Consider the following 18376-nt stretch of genomic DNA (forward strand, 5'->3'; position numbering starts at 1 on the left):
TTAAGTTTTGACATTGATATTCTCAGGAATTGGTACAAAAGTCCCCTATTACCTCTTATTCACTATTCTCCCTCGCCCCCACCCCCCCCCCCCCCCTCACCTGTCCCTCTGTACCATACTCAGGTTCCTGTACTTTACTACACATGGTTATGATCCTGACTACTGATTAGAACTGCATTTTGTTAGATTAAATATACATTTACTACTTTTTGATATTGTCTGCTGGGCTTTCTATTCTCAGCAGGTTTATCTGAGAACATCCCATGATTATTGTTTGTTCCCTTATATTCATGGACCATGTAATTTTTTGTTTAAACATATCTTATGTATTTGTATATTTGTCATTGCGATAATCCGAGCATTGGCCTATGTTTACCTGCTACTCTTGTTATCTCTGGATTTTTTCAATAAAAACATTGAAATATAAGGTCTCCTTCCCCCTCTCCTATTAGATTGATCCTAAAAAGGCTGTTTTATTTTGCATCTCCCTTCAACCTGCATTCAAGGATTAATGTTATTCTTCTTCAACCACCCGTTGATCACTGGCTAATTTTAAAGACATAATTCCTCTAACATTCTTTCTCTAAGGTCTTTGGCTTTTACTTTACAAACATTCTTGCTTGTTGCTGTTGATCTAAATGTTGTCTCCTTATGGTGGTTTTTGGGTTGTCTTCCACTTTACTATTAATATCTAATATCTTTTCAAATAACAGTCTCCCCCTAGTGGTAAAAAATGCACTTGGGGCAATTTTATTTTTTATTAAAGATTACAGTGAGCTGTGTCTTGTTGTTTTTTCCCCTATACTTGAACCATGGTCAGATGGAGAGTGAGCTGTGGAGTTTAACCCTTTATAGCAGGGGTCTCAAACTGGCAGCTCTCCAGCTGTTTTGAAACTACAAGTCCCATCATGCTCTGCCTGTAGGAGTCATGCTTGTAACTGTCAGCCTTGCAATGCCTCATGGGACTTGTAGTTTCACAACAGCTGGAGGGCCGCCAGTTTGAGACCCCTGCTTTATAGAATCTAAGAACTTATAAACCCCCTATATATTAAAGGGGTCCATCTGCATAAGTGAGCAGAATACTTTTAAAGTGGCTGTAAAGGCTAAAGTTTTTTTTACCTTAATGCAATCTTTGTATTGAGGTAAAAAACCTTCCAAGATTAATACTCCCTCCTCACCCAAGCCCTTCTGAATACTTAGTGAGCCCAAACTCGATCCAGAGCTGCACTCGGTAGCAGCGTAGCTGCTCTCTCTCTCCTCAACGGACATAGAGGCATCATTGAGAGCAACTGGCTCCTGCGGCTGTCAATCAAATCCAGTGATGAGGGAGCAGGGGGCAGGACCAGGCCATTCTATGTGTGTGTATGTCTATAGACCTGAGACCACATACCTGCCCCCATAGCAAGTGGGGGACCCAAGAAGAGGAGGAATACCATTGCACAGAGTAGGTAAGTATAACACGTTTCTTGATTTAATTAAAAAAGAATAGCCTTTAGGAACGATTTAAGAACTGGGTGAAGAGAGTGTGTATTTTCACAGGAATATAGAACGTGAAGATTGCACAATGAAGGACTTGGAAAGAATTTGTGTTTATCAGTTAATTTCGTCGTAAATATTTTCATTAACAAAATTAACACTATTTTAATCTACTAAAATATAACTAAAACAATTCAGATGACTAAAATACAACTAAAACTAAAATGGCATTTTTACCAAAAGACTATAACTAAAACTAAATTGAAATTTGACGTCATAATTAACACTGGTGTTTATATATACACTTGTGCATATTGGATTCACACTATTGATTGGACATTTTTTATGATTTTTTTTTTACGGTGTTGATATTGTTTATGTATGGTTGCACGGATTTTGGGATTAGACGCAGTGTTTTGTTTCTGCACTTTTATGCTATATATAATATTGGATTAGTGGATATTTTTATTTGAGGGATGTATTAACCACTTCAGCCCCAGAAGGGTTTACCCCCTTCCTGACCAAGGCGTTTTTTGCCATACGGCACTTGCGGCACTACGTTGTACCCTAACAAAGTTGACGTCCTTTTTTTCCCACAAATAGAGCTTTCTTTTGGTGGTATTTGATCACCTCCGTGGTTTTATTTTTTGTGCTATAAACAAGAAAAGAGTGAACATTTTGAAAAAAAAGCAATTTTTTTTAACTTTTTGCTATAATAAATATCCCAAAACAAAATAAAAAAAACAAATTTCCTCCTCAGTTTAGGCCGATATGTATTCTTCTACAAGTGGTTAAAGTGCTCCACTTTTTTGATCATTTACATTCCCCCTAGCGGGGCTACCTCCTTCTTGTTGCCTTTCCATACTGCTCCCCTGTTTTTTCACTGGCCTTTCAGCCTTTAATCCTTTGGAAACTCTTCTAGTAAGATTTCCAGATCTCTTTTGGATCTCTGTGGCTATTGTCCACCACTCAGTTGGACCACATTTGGACGCACCACACGTCTATAATTTTTTATTCCTTCAATGGACACAGGTCCCACCTTTCTGAGCCTTGACCCATGCATGTACTGCTTTGTTCACAAAACCAAGGCATGGTTGAGGTGGCGTTATAGGTGGCTTGCCAACCTTCTAAAAGCAGTTGCCTACAACTTCTATCACGTCTATCATTTCTATGCCCCTGTATCCCTCAATGGACTCCTAAAAAAAAAAAAGATTTTATGGGAAACACAAAAATCTTATTTTTTGGTACAAGTGACCCTGTGGTGACAAGGTCATTATAAAGAATGTGTGGACTACAAATTTCCTAAAATTAGAATGGGGCTTTTAAGTCAAACTGCTGGACATGCATTAAACTCAATCAAATGAGGTCAGAAAAAGCCACAAATACAAACAGTTTTGATATGCTAACAGAAGAGGCCAGCAGGAGGCCACGATCTTAATATCTTTGGACATCTTTTGAACAAACTTGGCCAAAACACAGATGTTGTCAATACAGACTATAACATAAGTTTAAAAAATAGTGCAAAAATATAAAGACCATGTCACTAACCTGTCAAAAACTGCAGATGAAAGCAAAGAAAGTATTTTATTTGCTTATCTGCAGAAGTTTTCCATTCCATAAACATCTTTTTTACCTGCAATTTGCCTTTGAAATTGCTAGAAAATTTGACTACTCCTAAGAGCGTATAATCACTGTCTGTGCTAGCCTAGTTCCTCCGCTCTCCACTCCCTACATAACCTTTTATCTGCTGAAGAATAAGCAAATAAGTAGAATATCCAAAGGACAATCACTTGAATCATAGCTCCAAATCTACTAATATCACATCCAAGATGGCAGTGTCCAGCAGCAGTCTCCGTGCTTGTAGGTATCTACACAAGGCGGCATTTACAAGTATATAACTTGAATAAAATACATTAAATGCACATATAATATTATGGGAAGATTGTTGTTGAAATGAATGGTCTGGCAACAGAATCTCTTTAGGGTCATCTCCATCATTTTCCTGAGTTTAACATACAATGATACAAAGTTACGGGAGACAATTACCTGTCAATTGCCTGGAGGTCATTTGCTGGATTCCAAGTTGGATCAAAGATCACCACTATGTTTGCACCCACAAAATTAAGTCCTAGTCCACCTGCCCTTTAATAACACAAGGAAAACAATTACCACAAAAAATACAAAATGTATAACTTAATAAAAGTTTACATTTAAAGTGAGACTTACATAGTTGAAACTAAACAAATGTTCACATCTTGCTCACTGTTGAACTCCTTTACAATATTTACTCTGTCTTCTGGCTTGGTGCTTCCATCGAGTCTGCGATATTCTAGTCCTGATGCCATGCAGTATCTTTCCAAAACATCTAGAAGCTAATGTTCATGATATTTAAAAAAAAAAAGTAGTAGAAACCAAGAAGTGCACCTACAAGGCACAGTTATTTTTTTTAATCCAAGTTTTAATTGGTTAGTCCAAATTTACTTACTTTTTACAAAAATATTTCTATGCATTAGTGTTCTCAATGCATTAATATGCTGTGCTCTGCTTTGCAATAGAATGCTTACTTTTTTAGATACTCATTGTCCTCCCTTCTCTGTCCTGCAGATAGCAGGATGTACAACTGTTGCATGCACACTCCCATGAAACTCAAGAATGAGCACTCCGTTTCATTCCCTACCCATGCATGCCTCTTTCACTCTCGCAAAATGCTGATTTGCAGAGAACAGACTGTACAAACGTGGATATGGAACAAAACCAAGTGCTCGTTTGTGAGTTTCTGGGTCCCTGCTGAACTGGGCAAATTCAGATTAATCTTTGGCCACCTTAAAGTGTTACTTTACCCACAACAGTAAAATCAAACTGTATATGCAGTAAAGCATGCTTGTTATACCCACTGTGGAACCTAAGGGGTTAACCCTCTGCTTTGTACAAAAAGGTTGTTTGATCCTGTATGCACAGTTTCAACTCTTCTTCCACTGACTCCAAAACAGGTCTAAATAACACAGTCTATGGAGTGAGGCTGCATATGCTCAGTTTGGTGTGTATTGCTAGAGAGTTTTTTTTTTTTCTTGGGAGAGTGCATGTGATCAGCACAGGGCCAGACAGAGAATCAGGGGTCCTAGATCCTGATAGGACAGCTCAGTGCAGTAAAAAAACTCCTCCTACAAGCTTTAACCAGGAACTGATAGACGTTACAAGACTGCCAGGTGTAGCCCATCCATTAGGGGTGCCCGGGCGCTGCCCCCCCCCCCTATATGCATGATGAATAGATTCATGCATAGCATGAATCTATCCATTGCTGCCGCGGTCGCCCCCAATTCAAGTGTCCAGCCCCTTTCGGGTCACCGGGCATATAAATTACAGTGGCCAGGGTTTTTTTTTTTTTTTGAAGCACCGATTAGAGCCATAGGCTCTAATAGGCTTCAAAATGGGGTGGACCCGGGAAGCAGAGCATTGCATCTGGAGCCCACCCAGAATGAAAATTCGCTGTTGCAACATTGATCCTTCTCCTGGCCAATCAGGAAGGAGGTATGAAACCTGTTTCCCGATTGGCCAAAACGTCTGGCGATCCTTTTGGAGGCCTAGTGCCGGGAGGAGAGAGGAGACACCGCAGATGCTGCTCCCAGAGAGGACACCCCGGAGCAGTTTTCCCCGAGCTCACCATGCTCTCCCGCATCCAAGGTAAGCACAGCGGGTGGTGGTGGGGGAGTGTGTTAGTGCCGTGTGTGTGTGTGTGTGTGTGTGTGTGTGTGTGTGTGTGTGTGTGTGTGTGTGTGTGGTGTCGCTCCACCGGCGGCCTGGGGGGGGGGCGCCGTTTGCTGCACTCACAAAAAGAACTCCACCAGCCGCCACTGAAGACTGCTATATACTGCTGATGAGAAAAGGTATTTAGCAGTTTATATTTACTAAAACGATTGTTCTGTGTACTGTGGGAGACCAGATATAGTGAATGCAGGGTCCTGGGTTTAGTAACACTTTAAGTAAAGGTAAACTGATTCTTTAAATGTAAAAAAGTGAGACATTTAAAGAAGAACTTCAGACAAGTCATTTTATACTGTAAGTAATTAGCTAGGTGTAAACCTACCGAACAGACACTACTTGGCCAAAAAGCAACATAACAGAGAAACCTAACTGGTTATTGTTATAGTATTTTCAGTTAATTTTTAGTCATTCAACAGTATTTAACAGACAATTGCACAGTTCAGCAAATACAATACCAATAAACATTTTTATTTTGTCCATTCACCTTCAAAATAATGTTGCCATACATGGATCAAAATTCAGCCAGTTCAGTAGGGATCAGAAGAATTTCAAGCCATGTATGGGCAGGGTGGTGGTACAGATGTCAATCTACTAATTGACTTCTGTACAACCAGCCTGACGAGCTTTCCCCCGAATGATCAGTGCCACTGGCTATAGCCGGCAACACTGATCAGTGTTAATTTGATGGCGGGGGAAAGCTCCCCACCGACAGAACGCAACAGAACAGTGGGAGAGATTCCCCAACCCATGTGGAATGTGTGGATGGGGGAATAGGGTCATTTTTTCTTTTTTTCGTTCAACCCACTGGGTTGAAGGAAAACAGTGATTATGTATGGCCAGCTTTTGTCTAGCAATTCATTGTATATAGCAACACATGATCACACTATGATCCACTGACTGTTTTTTATTACAGCTGCATGTGTGGAACTTTCAGCAGCATGAAGATGGATATTTGTTATTTTACTGTAAACGTACAAAAACTATTGCTTAGGGAACATGAACCAGTAAAGAGCACTCATGTATACAATTTTTATAAGTGCATAAATTCCTTGAAACAGACCATATACATTAGGTATAAACTCCTGTTATGGCTGAAGTCCATATTTAGTTATTTCAAAATATGTATTTGTCTAGCTTAAAAGAAAAGTAAAATATTTAGACTAAATTGTAACATAGCTTCAATACTTCAGGAGAGCTAGTTTTATTCCAAAGGAGGGAATCATGGGAGCTCAACAACTGTATAGAGAACAGGTACATTTCAAATATTTCTTCTGAGAGATCTGCACACACGTGGACACTTTTAGAGCTGATATGTGTTTTCAATTTGACTGCTTTATGTACAAATTATAACAAGGCAACCTGTTTTTTTTTTCTCTAATTTGGAAGCATTATTAAGGATTCTAGTTGCTATCCATAAAATTGCCTATTACACACTTCAATGCTACTTATGTATTAAATGCAAGGAAGGAAATGTGGTTGACAGCTGTTGCAAGAAAAGTCTTTTGCTTTATCAATCAAGAGTTATACATCAGCCAAGCATGGCAGACGCTATATGGTGCTCACCTTTGTGGAGAAGGAGAAAAGAAGAACCTTGTCTTTGTTTTTTCTGCAGTGATTTAGGAGCTGCTGAAGGACCTGTAATTGAACCACAAGGCAGCAATGAACCAAAGTATCCAAACATTACTGTTAAAGCTGGAAAACCTTACACGGGAATGGTGGCAAAACTAATGACGCAGAAAACTCAAAAGCATTTTAAAGCGAATACGATTTTAAACCTTAAACACTGGGAAAATATGGGGCTCTGTTTCTCATTATCAATGCCGTTGTCAAACTTAGAACTGTTTTATATTACTAACAATAACTTCACATTTATGTGAGTAAATTAACTCTAGGATAAAACGATCTCTGTATCAGGGTGAAGTGAAAGTAATGCCGAGTACACACGACCGGTTTAGCTGTCGGAATAAACTCCAAAGGTTTCTCCGACGGAACTCCATTCAAGCGGTCTTGCCTACACACGGTCAAACCAAAGTCCGACTGTCCAGAACGCGGTGACGTACAGCACGTACGACGGGACTAGAAAAAGGAAGTTCAATAACCAGTAACCAATAGCTTCCGTCTTGTACTTGCTTCAGAGCATGCGTCGTTTTTGGTCCGTCGGAACAGCATACAGACAAGCGGTTTTCCCGATAGGAATTGGTTCCATCGGAAATATTTAGAGCATGTTCTATTTCTAGGTCCGTCAGGATTTTCAAAAAAATAAGTCTGATGAGGCCTACACATGATCGGAATAGACGATGAAAAGCTTCCATCTGACTTTTTATGTCGGACATTCCGCTCATGTGTACAGGGCATAAGAATGTGCTTTTTACAGTCCCACGAATGGTAGAGAAGTAGAGCTGCAAATTTCAGGTACAGGCCAAATTTTGCCCTATGCGCGTCATGCCATTTTTTAAGCCATGCCTGGGCAGAGCTCAGGTTTCTAGTTTGCTTGCTGTCTGTAGACTTCTAGTGGCAGGTTTGATTTATTAAAGTGGTTGTAAACCTCAGTTATGGAATCTGAACAAAGCACATGTCCAAAACGAAAGTATCACCTACAAAGGCTGTCTATTGCACCAAGATGGAAATCCACAGAAAGAGCATATGCACTCCTCGCAGACCATGCCCTAATTGAAATCAAACCATGGACGTATTGCTGCAATGCCAACACCTGAGGCCCTATGCTGTCAGGGAGGACAGAGGAGATAGACAGGTAGGTGACAAAATCAATACATCTTTTAAATTTTGGCAGAAGTTTGAAAGTTTCAACTTACTGAGAAATATACAAATAATTTACCTCACCTAGACTCTACCATTAGTTATTATAGACACAGCTTCCAGTCAAAAGACACTAATTAAGGAAAAGCTTATAACATATGCTTATATATGGTCAGCTTGCAATGCTGCCAAGTTATCAAAGGAAAACCTTCTTGGAGTGAGGCTTGTTCAAATAATCTGTGAAATGTGTTTTTTACCCTCCCTCATCCTTGTGTTTATTGTACAGGCTAACTTCTCATAGTCTTGTCATACTCTATGATGCCAGCTACACTCCCTCACAAGATGTTATTCTGCTGGGGAAGTAAGCAATGTGGGGATGTGTGTATAATGCGGATACTGTTATTTTTAAGAAAAGCATGTCCACATCTGGCAATGTCAGGTCAATGTGACTTTGCTGACGCAACGCGAAATGGAGAAAAAAGAAGAAATTCTTCTTCCCCAGCAATGCTAGTCGCTCCCAGTGGGTAATAAATATTTAAACTATTAGATTTATTCTGTTATAAATATTTACATCATCTACACAGTTACCCACTCACAAATACTATAAACCTAATGAAATAGAATTTTAATCATGCCTGCAGGAGGGGCTCAAACTGCCAAAGAAAAATACACCAATATCATTTCAATCATAAGAGCCATGGAACTTGACATGTAGTCTTTAGACTGAAAACTGCACAGTATGGTCATGTAGTATTTCTTCATTCTCCAAAACTAACCTTAGTGTGCCCTACCTGGGAAAAAATCTTCTATGAAAAGTTAACCTTAAAAATGTTTTTGTTTTTTTACTGAAGCAACCTGTACTACCTTCTGCACACAGAAAGGTTTCAATTTTTTTTACAAAATCTGTTATCTGTACATTTATCTGGCTGTAAAGTTAACCGAAACATATTCTATTTTACAAGCTATTTACTGGATGTCTAGAAAGTTGGCTTGTAATGGAATTAGTAGACAGCAAATCAGTCTATGTGTAGAATGATACCTTTTTGCAAGACAAGGGTTTTACTTAAATGGTAATAAATTCTGTAAATATCTTGATACAGGTCTATAAATGTTATTATATGGCAAAAATCTGACAGACCTTCATTTTTCCACTGTACTTCGGATCAGAGATGGTTTCGAATGCAGCCTCTTTGGTTTGCTGGACAAACTCTGGAAACTTGGAGAACACGTCACTGCAGATTCTTTTAATATGAGCTTCCTATGATCACCGCAAAAAGATAAAAATGAAAGGGGGGACAAATCAAATTTCAGTTTACCTTGCATGCTAACTGTGATGCTAACTGTGATGCTAACTAGGTCTGCTGCACTGCAGGACTTGTGTGTTATAGCCAAACGCAAAATGTTTTAGGTGCATTCAGCTGATATTGGAAACAAATTAAATTTTGGCAAATGTCTAATGTTACTGTTACCTTTATGAGAAAACAGATGATTTCTTGACTTTACTTTTTTCCTTGCTCTTTATCTTGTATCACCCCCCCCATCTTGTGGAGGGGCTGCCTTTTATTCCATTGCAGCGTCCCATGCAATGTAGTGCCTGAGATTTGAACTGGGACGAGGGGATCCCCCTCTAGGGATGTCCTTCAAGTTAGCCCAACTCGGGCAAGTTTGCTGTATCTCAGATTGATACATTGGATTGGAAATAACATTTCAAGCATACTGACAGGGGATGGTAAGATTCCACTCACTTGTAATTGCCTTGTTTGCCTGCAGATTTTGCATGCATGGTTTCTAATATTTTAAGTCACATAGGCCGATTTATTTGTTATTGTACATAAACAAAGTTGGGAACTTTGATTCACACTTGCGCTTTCTCCCTCTTTATATAATGTATTCCTTTTTTCTATATAAAGGAGATGATTGTACTCATGCGTCAACCTTACTACATTTTGTACACGTCTTTTTTTAATTGGATAAATAATAAAAACTATTGGAAAAGAGAATTTTTTAGCTGCTTCTGACTTCTTTCTAAGCTAGTTCAAGCTGCTTTTTTATTGCCACTGACTTGTAAGAAAAGCAGCTTTGACTCAAAAACATCTTCGTGTGCAAAAGATACTGGTTAGCGTCCTGCATTCAGTATGGTCTTAACCAAAACATATGTTTGGTACATGTTCAATATCTAGTAGTGATATAAAAGTGTTGAGGTTATTTCCTAAACTATTGCAAAGAGCAATGATGATTTGCAAGCAAAGTAGCTCATGAAACTTAAGCCTTGTATACATGATCAAAATCGTACAAAAAATACAGTTTTCGAAGAGATCATACGGTAATCTGATCGTTCGTACACATTTTTTGTCCAAAATTTTCCAAAGGGACAAACACAAAATTTCTCGTACAATACCAGATTGTACGATTTTTGTTTAATCAGTACCGTTTTCATCCGAAAATATAATACAAATACATTACATCACTACCAATTTTTTTGTTCTGTCGTACGAGAATTTTCGGACTTTAGTAACCTATTCATTTTTTATATGAGACTAGCACTCAAAAAAATAAAACAGACGATCATTTGTCCGATAATCTCATTGTGTGTATTATTATTATTCTACAAGATTTATATAGCGCCAACACTTTATTCAATACTTTACAATATAAAAGGGAGACAATACAGTTACAATACAATAAAATACAGGAGAATTAAGAGGGCCCTGCTCAGAAGAGCTTACAATTTAATAGTGTGGGACAGGTGGTACAAAAGGTTTTAAGTGTGGGGAATGAGCTGATGGAAGTGGTAAAAGATTCGTTGGAGGCGTAATAGGCTTCCCTGAAGAGATGAGTTTTCAGGGATTGCCTGAAGGCAGCAAGAGTAGGAGATAGCCGGACAGATTCAGGTAGGGTTTCAGAGGATGGGCGAGGCTCAGGAGAAATCCTTGAGATGAGAATGGGAGGAAGAGACAAGGGAGCTTGAGAGCAGGAGGTCTTAAAAGGAGCGAAGAGGGCGGTTTGGGTGATATTTGGAGACAAGATTGGTGATGTAGCTCGGGGCAGTTATGAATGGCTTTGTATATTGTAGTTAGTATTTCAAATTTGATTTACTGGGTGATCGGGAGCCAGTGTAAGGATTGGTAGAGAGGGATGGCAGACACTGAGCAGTTGGTAAGAGGGGATATCCTACTAGGCTTTAGAGGCATATTCATAAAGCAGCAGAACGCACACCTGCAGTAAATTATTGGTGAATGCAACTCTCTCTGCTTTATAAACATGCTCTTTAATCAGATTTCAGTTTATTGTAGTAAAAACATTGCAGACAGTCATGAGATATTATTTCTGATTGTCTGTTATGAGTTAAAAAATGAATTTTCCAGTTTTTCTACACGTAGCAAGCAGGTCAATTAGAGTTTATTCTTTGAAACTAAAATAATTATTGTATATAGATCAAATTAAACCTGCCATGATGGTAGTGAAACATAATAAACATAATGACAAAAAGACACATGAAACTGCATTTGAGGAAAACACACCTGTTTTTTGCTGGTGTTGGCATTTGACTGTAGAAGAGCTGCATGATTTGCTACCTTACGAAGGATAGCCATATAACTGAAATAAAGGGTCTTTACACTTTCGCCATACTGGTTTTCCTATATTAACAATAAAGTTCATAAAAAGAGAACATTATATAAATTCTTACACAATATTCCAGGCCATATAGGCTCTTATAACACCTATAGAATTTCTCTGTGAAAACATTTTTTTTGTGAAATTAAAAAACAGACGTGTACATAGAAAGCTCAATAAAGTAGGGTTTATATGATGACTCACTTTACCAACCAATATACATCCCCATTGGACATTCATATTAAAATATAACTTTGATTGTCTCTTCATTAACCACTTTCAGACCAGTACCCATACATCGCTGAACTTACGGTGGTTATACCAGGATGATGCCCGCAGCTGCAGCTCACCCCAGTACTGTTTTTTAGAGCTGGCGATCAGCTCTCTTGTTATAACAATTGTAGCGGCTAACTAGCCACTTGATTGCTATTACAAGCAGTGGGTGGGGAAATCCCCCTCTCCTGCCGCCTTCCACGGCTCTCTTGGGCTCTCCTGTCCCACCGGGAGACCTGAGCGTCCAGCTGGCACATCCACCAGCTGGCCAGGCAGCCAAACAAAGACAGGATTGGCTTTGATCGGCTGTTTGCTATAGTAACCTGGAAGCAATGACATGACATCACTTCCGGTTTACCTGGATGTCAACGGCACCATTTTTTTAAAATTCGAATGCATTCAAACACACCAATGTTGGTGTTTTCAATCCATAAACAGTACCTGCCACAAGGATGTTTACACTCCTTGTTACAACAATAAAATTGATCCAAAAAAATTGAATAAACAATAATATTTACATAAATGTAATGTGCCCACGTCCCCCTGGGCTCGTGAGCAAAGGCGAACAGGCGCGTTGGTCCTGCTTGCACACAAGCAGCAATGGTCTTACACATGCGAGGTATCGCCGTAAACGTCAGATTATTGGCAGTAATTCTAGCACGAGACCTCCTCTGTAAGTCTAAAGTGGTAACCTGTAACATATTCAACCTTAAGGTGGTAATCTGTAAAGGTTTTTAAAGCATCGCCTATGGATAGTAAAATTAATGTAATTTGTCGTCATTGCACAGGTTTGCACAATTTTAAAGCATGACATGTGTGGTGTCTATTTACTCAGTGTAACTTCAGGTTTTATTTTGTACAAAAAAATTGGGTTACGTATTGCATTTTTTTGCGTTAAAATTTTTAAAAAGTGTATTTTTCCCAAAAAACTGCATTTGAAAAACCGCAGCGGAAATACCGTGTGACATAAAAAAATTGTAAAACACACAAATTTATTCTCTAGGATCTTTGCTTCGGGGGTTCTAAGAAATTTACTAACAAAAAATACTGATTGTTACATGTAAACAAAAAGTGCCAGAAAAGGCTTGGTCTGTAAGTGTTTTTTAAAACAAGAGGATCAATAGTTTTAGTTCTGGTGATCTTCTTAGAAATTATGTTAACAACTTCAAAATCAGGCACTTTCGCCCCTTCCCGCCCAGGACAATTTTCAGCTTTCAGCTCTGTCGCACTTTGAATGACAATTGCGCGGTCAGGCTACACTGTACCCAAATGAAATTTTTATCATTTTGTTCCCACAAATAGAGCTTTCTTTTGGTGGTATTTGATCACCTCTGCGGTTTTTATTTTTTGCTAAACAAACTAAAAAAAGAACAACATTTTTGAAAAAAAAAGAAAAGTTTTTCTTCATCTCAGTTATAAAATTTTTTGTTTTCTCCTTCACTGATGGGCACTGATGAGTTGGCACTGATGAGGATGCACTGACACGTAGAATTGATGGGCACCAATAGGCGGAACTGATATGCAGCACTGATGGGCACTGACTGGCGGCTGTGATGGGCACTGACAGGCGGCTGTGATGGGCACTGACAGGCGGCACTGATTGGCAGATAGGTGGTACTGATTGGCACTGACAGGTGGTACTGATGGGCAGCACTGATGTTGAGGTACTAACAGGTTTTACCGCTGGGCACTGAGATGGGCACTGACTGCCACTGTGGTGGGCACTGATTGGCACTTTTATGGCCACTGTGAGTCATGTTTTTATGGGGCACTGACTGACAGCTTATGGGCACATTTTAAAAGGTGTTGTGGCACATCTGAGGGGGCTGTGCTGATAATCAATGTGCTGATTATCAGCACAGACCCCCCCCCCCCCGACAGGGAGAGCTGCCGAACGGCTCTCCCTGTCAGCACGAAACGAGAAATTCAGTTTCCTGGCACTTCCTGGTTCACGCGATGATCCACTGTGATTGGTCACAGTTGATCACGTGGTAAGAAGCCTCTGACAGAGGCTTCTTATCACGATCGGAGATGCAGGGTGTCAGACTGACACGCCGCACTCGCGCTCGCCACGCTGAGCAACCCCACGGGCACGCGCCGGCATGTTATCCTGCTGGACATCATACGACGCCCAGTCAGGATAACAGAGCCACTTCCCGGTCGTCATTCTGCATACGGCGGGTGGGAAGTGGTTAAGAGAACAGAAAATAAAACTATTTTTTTAATACTAGTAAACAAAAGATATAGCAATATCCGCGCTCACGACTAATATATTAAGACCATAACAAAACAGTCTCAGATGAAAAAAAAAAAAAAAACATAAAACAGCAGCTAGCATAAACATTGTTGACCACAATATGAGTAATCGTAGAAAGTTCATATGCAGCGCTTAAATGGATGTATGAAACCCAAAAGGACATGTGGAAAAGAAGGAAGGAGGAGGGTCCCCTGCACCAACTTCAGCGCGTGAGCCCACACACCACACCAACGTGCTGATATCAAATGCCCTTACCAGAAAGTTGATTAAGTTAGGCCTTGCAGGGAGCTCAATCCTTCTCCAGTAATCCACCAGAACAATCTGACTGCACGGCCAGGCATCAAGGTATCCCTCCAATGCAGAGCAGAAAAAAAACAGCGACAGGATGGACATCAGGATTCCTCCTCCTCTTTCCAGGACTCCAGAGTTTTCACATATCATAAAAAACTTGATAGATCAAAGAGTCACCACCATAAAAATAAAACTCTCATGATAAAGTATGTAGGGATGAGCGATTTATTAAAATCCAATGCAAATAACAGCTGTCTTCATAAAAATCACAAAAATCCAAAAATAATGCGGTTCGTACCATGCTTATGGCATCAGCAGACCACCTTATGCGTTTCAGCCAATAGGCTGTATTCAGAGGTGTGATTAGCTTATGCAAGCACACAGTTAAATACACATAGGTCGGAACTCTCATTACCGGTCATGTGACGCCCAAAATCACATGGGCTTATGGATAGATGGCCAAACAGGAAGTATCCCTAAATTCCACAGGCCGATCATGTGATGTTCATAATCACATGGGCCAATGGATAGATGGCCAAACAGGAAGGAGGAAGAATTCCTGCGTTCCACAGGCCAGGAAAATGAGAATGGATATTTAGAAAACGAATTCCAATATCCGGGAAGGAGAGTCCCAATTATCAAGGGCTCCTATAGTTAAAAATATCATAGACATATACCTATTTTAATAATCTAATATAAACTTAGAACACTTATTCTAATAGTGCAGTGCTGCCTCAAAAAAAACATATCACTTGTGCAATTGTCTATATTATTAACCAGTCTTATGTGAACTAATAAATATATGCTTTATGGACCCTCCCTGTTGCTGTAGCTGTGAACAACAGGGAGGGTCCATAAAATTGAAGAATTAATCACTTGTCCATCAGAGGGGGTTGTGTATGTGTTGGAGTGCCCTTGTAAGTTCCAGTATGTGGGTTGTACCTCAAGACCACTGCTGGTAAGGGTACGTGAACACATTAACAATATTAAAAAGAGGAGTAAAGGAACAGTGTTTCCAAACACTAAAGAGAGGTCCATAATAGAAACCCCAATGGTCTGAAGTTTTGGGGGGTGGAAAAAGATAAATCGTCACTGGAGAGGGGGGTAACTTCATCAGATCTCTTAGCCAACGACAGTCATTCTGGATTTATGAGACCCAGGTATTAGCACCCAGGGGTCTTAAAGCGGAGTTCCACCCTAAAGTGGAACTTCCACTCATCGGATTCCTCCCCCCCTCCGGTGTCACAATTGGCACCTTTCAGGGGGGAGGGGGGTGCAGATACCTGTATAATACAGGTATCTGCACCCACTTCCGGGTATAGCCAGCCGCAGCTAGCCGCAGACTCCGCGCCCACCCCCGTTGTGTTGTGGGAAATACACAGTTCCCACAACACAACGGGGACCAGTGTAGACGCGCAGCGCGACTCGCGCATGCGCAGTAGGGAACCGGGCAGTGAAGCCGCAACGCTTCACTTCCCGATTCCCTCAGTGAGAATGGCGGCGGCAGCACCCAAGGATCGAGGGACGGTTCGGCCTCGGGTGCCGACATCGCTAGACCCCGGGACAGGTGAGTGTCCTTATTTTAAAAGTCAGAAGCTGCAGTATTTGCAGCTGCTGACATCTAAAAAAAATTTTTTAGCGAAACTCCGCTTTAACATTGATTTTGATTTAAATTGCTTCATTAATAACAGCTAATAGCCATGTTATGAATCTCTCCTAAAAATGATTATGTATAAGATATATTTCAAATTATATAAGGCAGACACTACCTCCCCATTGCACTGTTAGCTTCTGATGTCAGTAGATTTAGGTAGCTAAGCAGGGATGGGTGACCACCAGGGAGAACCGGATGTTGGAGGTTAATAGATACATGTCTCTCCCCTTTAAAATACATTGTTAGATAAGGGCAATAATCAGTAGGTACATAATAATATGGGTTAAAAGATATCAAATTCAGCTATTAAGGGATTTTAAAGTTTTGCTGTATGGGTCTTATGAATTTTAATTATATAATTTTTACACATTTTTTTATATAGTGAGACTAGTGCTATCATATAAGGTTTTATTAAATATAGAGAAGAATAAAGAGTGGTATAAAATACATAAGCAGGATATGGACAATTAATGCGATTTAATATATTTCATGTTTAGAATGCGCCAAGCGTTGACCACGGCAGTCAGGAAGAGTGTTGTGTGGAGTGACCATCCCTAAAATAGAACGAGGGGACACGGCTTGATAAGGTTAAGGGAAACCTGTCTTCCGTGGTCCACAGGAAGTGGGCGTGCACACAATTACTTTAGACAGCCATGGTGAAGCCTGGTAGGTTGCTTAGGTAACAAAGAGGTATCTAAGGGCTCAGGCTAGGCGACCCGCCCATCTACTGAAGAAGCTCAATCAGGGGGCGATATGCGTATAGAAGGGAGGTGCCAAGCAGTGATGCAGCCACCGTGAGAGTGTGTCAGTGGTGAGCGAGCAGACGTGAGAACTATTCCTGTGTATAGGCAAATTTTTAAAGGATATCTTGTAAGTTTTCCCGTATTGGGGCTATTTTACTAAATATGCATACAGAGAGCACTATGTAGTCTTGTTTATGATTGCATGTTACTACGGAGCCGTGTATAAGATGAATAGCAGAGCGGAGTAAAGAAAGCAGAGTATAGAAGGAATCTTTACATGAGAGATCATTATCTGTATCCATCTGAAATCACCTGGGAGGTTGTTGAATCAAGAGAGCAGTGGTTCTGGTGTGGAGGAGAGAAACCACAGCGGAGTGAAAGAAAGACCATTTCTGAGTTCATTTAAAGCGGGGGTCCACCTACACCGCCAAAAAAAAAAATATTAAAAGCCAGCAGCTACAAATACTGCAGCTGCTGACTTTTAATACATGGCCACTTACCTGTCCCAGGGTCCAGCGATGTCGGCAGGCGACGCCGAGAACCCGCTCGGTTCTCGGCAGCTGCCGCTGCCATCCTAGGTGAGGGAATCAGGAAGTGAAGCGTTGCGGCTTTAATTCCCGGTTCCCTACTGCGCATGCGCGAGTCATCCCAAGTGGTCCCCGCTCTCTCCTGGGAGCTGTGTGTTTCCCAGGAGACAGCCCGGTGGGGACGGGAAGAGGCGTAGACTAGTTTGGGAGTCTATGCCGGAAGTGGGTGCAAATACCTGTCTTAGACAGGTATCTGCACCCCCCTCCCCCCTGAAAGGTGCCAAATGTGACACCGGAGGGGGGGAGGGTTCCGAAAAGCGGAAGTTTCATTTTTGTGCGGAACTCCACTTTAACTCAATTTTGAGGTGAGCAGGCATTGCAGCTGGTGACAGTGTGCACAATTAAGGGCGATGATCTGTTGGAGAGCAGAGGAGCACAGTGGTGTTTTTGTATATAATCATATAATTTTGCACTAGAATATTTATTAGCACTTAGCACTTCATTTATTGGAATTGGTAGCGCTGATTGTTGCACATATCTATAAACTTAGAACACGGCTGTTCATATTAAATAGTAGTCATCAACATCAGACAAACCCAAAGGAATGTCTCCATCTAGTGGTCAAGTGCTCAACTTAACAGCCTTTAGGCCACTTTCTCACTGGGGCTTCGCTACTTTAGCAGCGCTTTACCGTCGTTTTAGCGGTACTTGTCGGTCGCTAGCGGGGTGCTTTTAACCCCCGTTAGTGGCCGAAGAAAGGGTTTAACCCGCCCATGTTGCAGTGCTTCCAAATTGCTGCCCATGCATTCCAATGGGCTGGGGCGGTTTAGGGGAACTGTATACAGCGCTCCCAAACATGCTGCTTGCAGAACTTTTTGTAACGTCCCGCAAGTGCACCGCCCCAGTGTGAAAGAATTCGGGCTTTCACACTGGGGTGGCATGGGAGGTGGATTTCAGGCGCTTTACAGGTGCTAGCTTTAGTGCTAAAACGCCTTCAGTGTGAAAGTAGCCTAAAAGAACT

The 18376-nt window shown here is 40.7% G+C and overlaps 1 protein-coding gene across 1 annotated transcript in view; it reads right to left on the minus strand.

Moving 5' to 3' along the window:
* Window positions 1-18376, minus strand: part of ERCC6L2 (ERCC excision repair 6 like 2) — a 244036-nt gene that overhangs the window by 129299 nt on the left and 96361 nt on the right. Inside the window, exons 8-12 of the mRNA XM_073633138.1 lie at window positions 11517-11633; window positions 9134-9253; window positions 6802-6873; window positions 3703-3848; window positions 3523-3618 (exon numbers count right to left, since the gene is read on the minus strand). Coding sequence (XP_073489239.1) covers window positions 3523-3618; window positions 3703-3848; window positions 6802-6873; window positions 9134-9253; window positions 11517-11633 — 551 coding nt within the window. The remainder of the gene's footprint in view (window positions 1-3522; window positions 3619-3702; window positions 3849-6801; window positions 6874-9133; window positions 9254-11516; window positions 11634-18376) is intronic.

Source organism: Aquarana catesbeiana, linkage group LG01 (genome assembly GCF_042186555.1).
Source record: "Aquarana catesbeiana isolate 2022-GZ linkage group LG01, ASM4218655v1, whole genome shotgun sequence".
Lineage (NCBI taxonomy): Eukaryota > Metazoa > Chordata > Amphibia > Anura > Ranidae > Aquarana > Aquarana catesbeiana.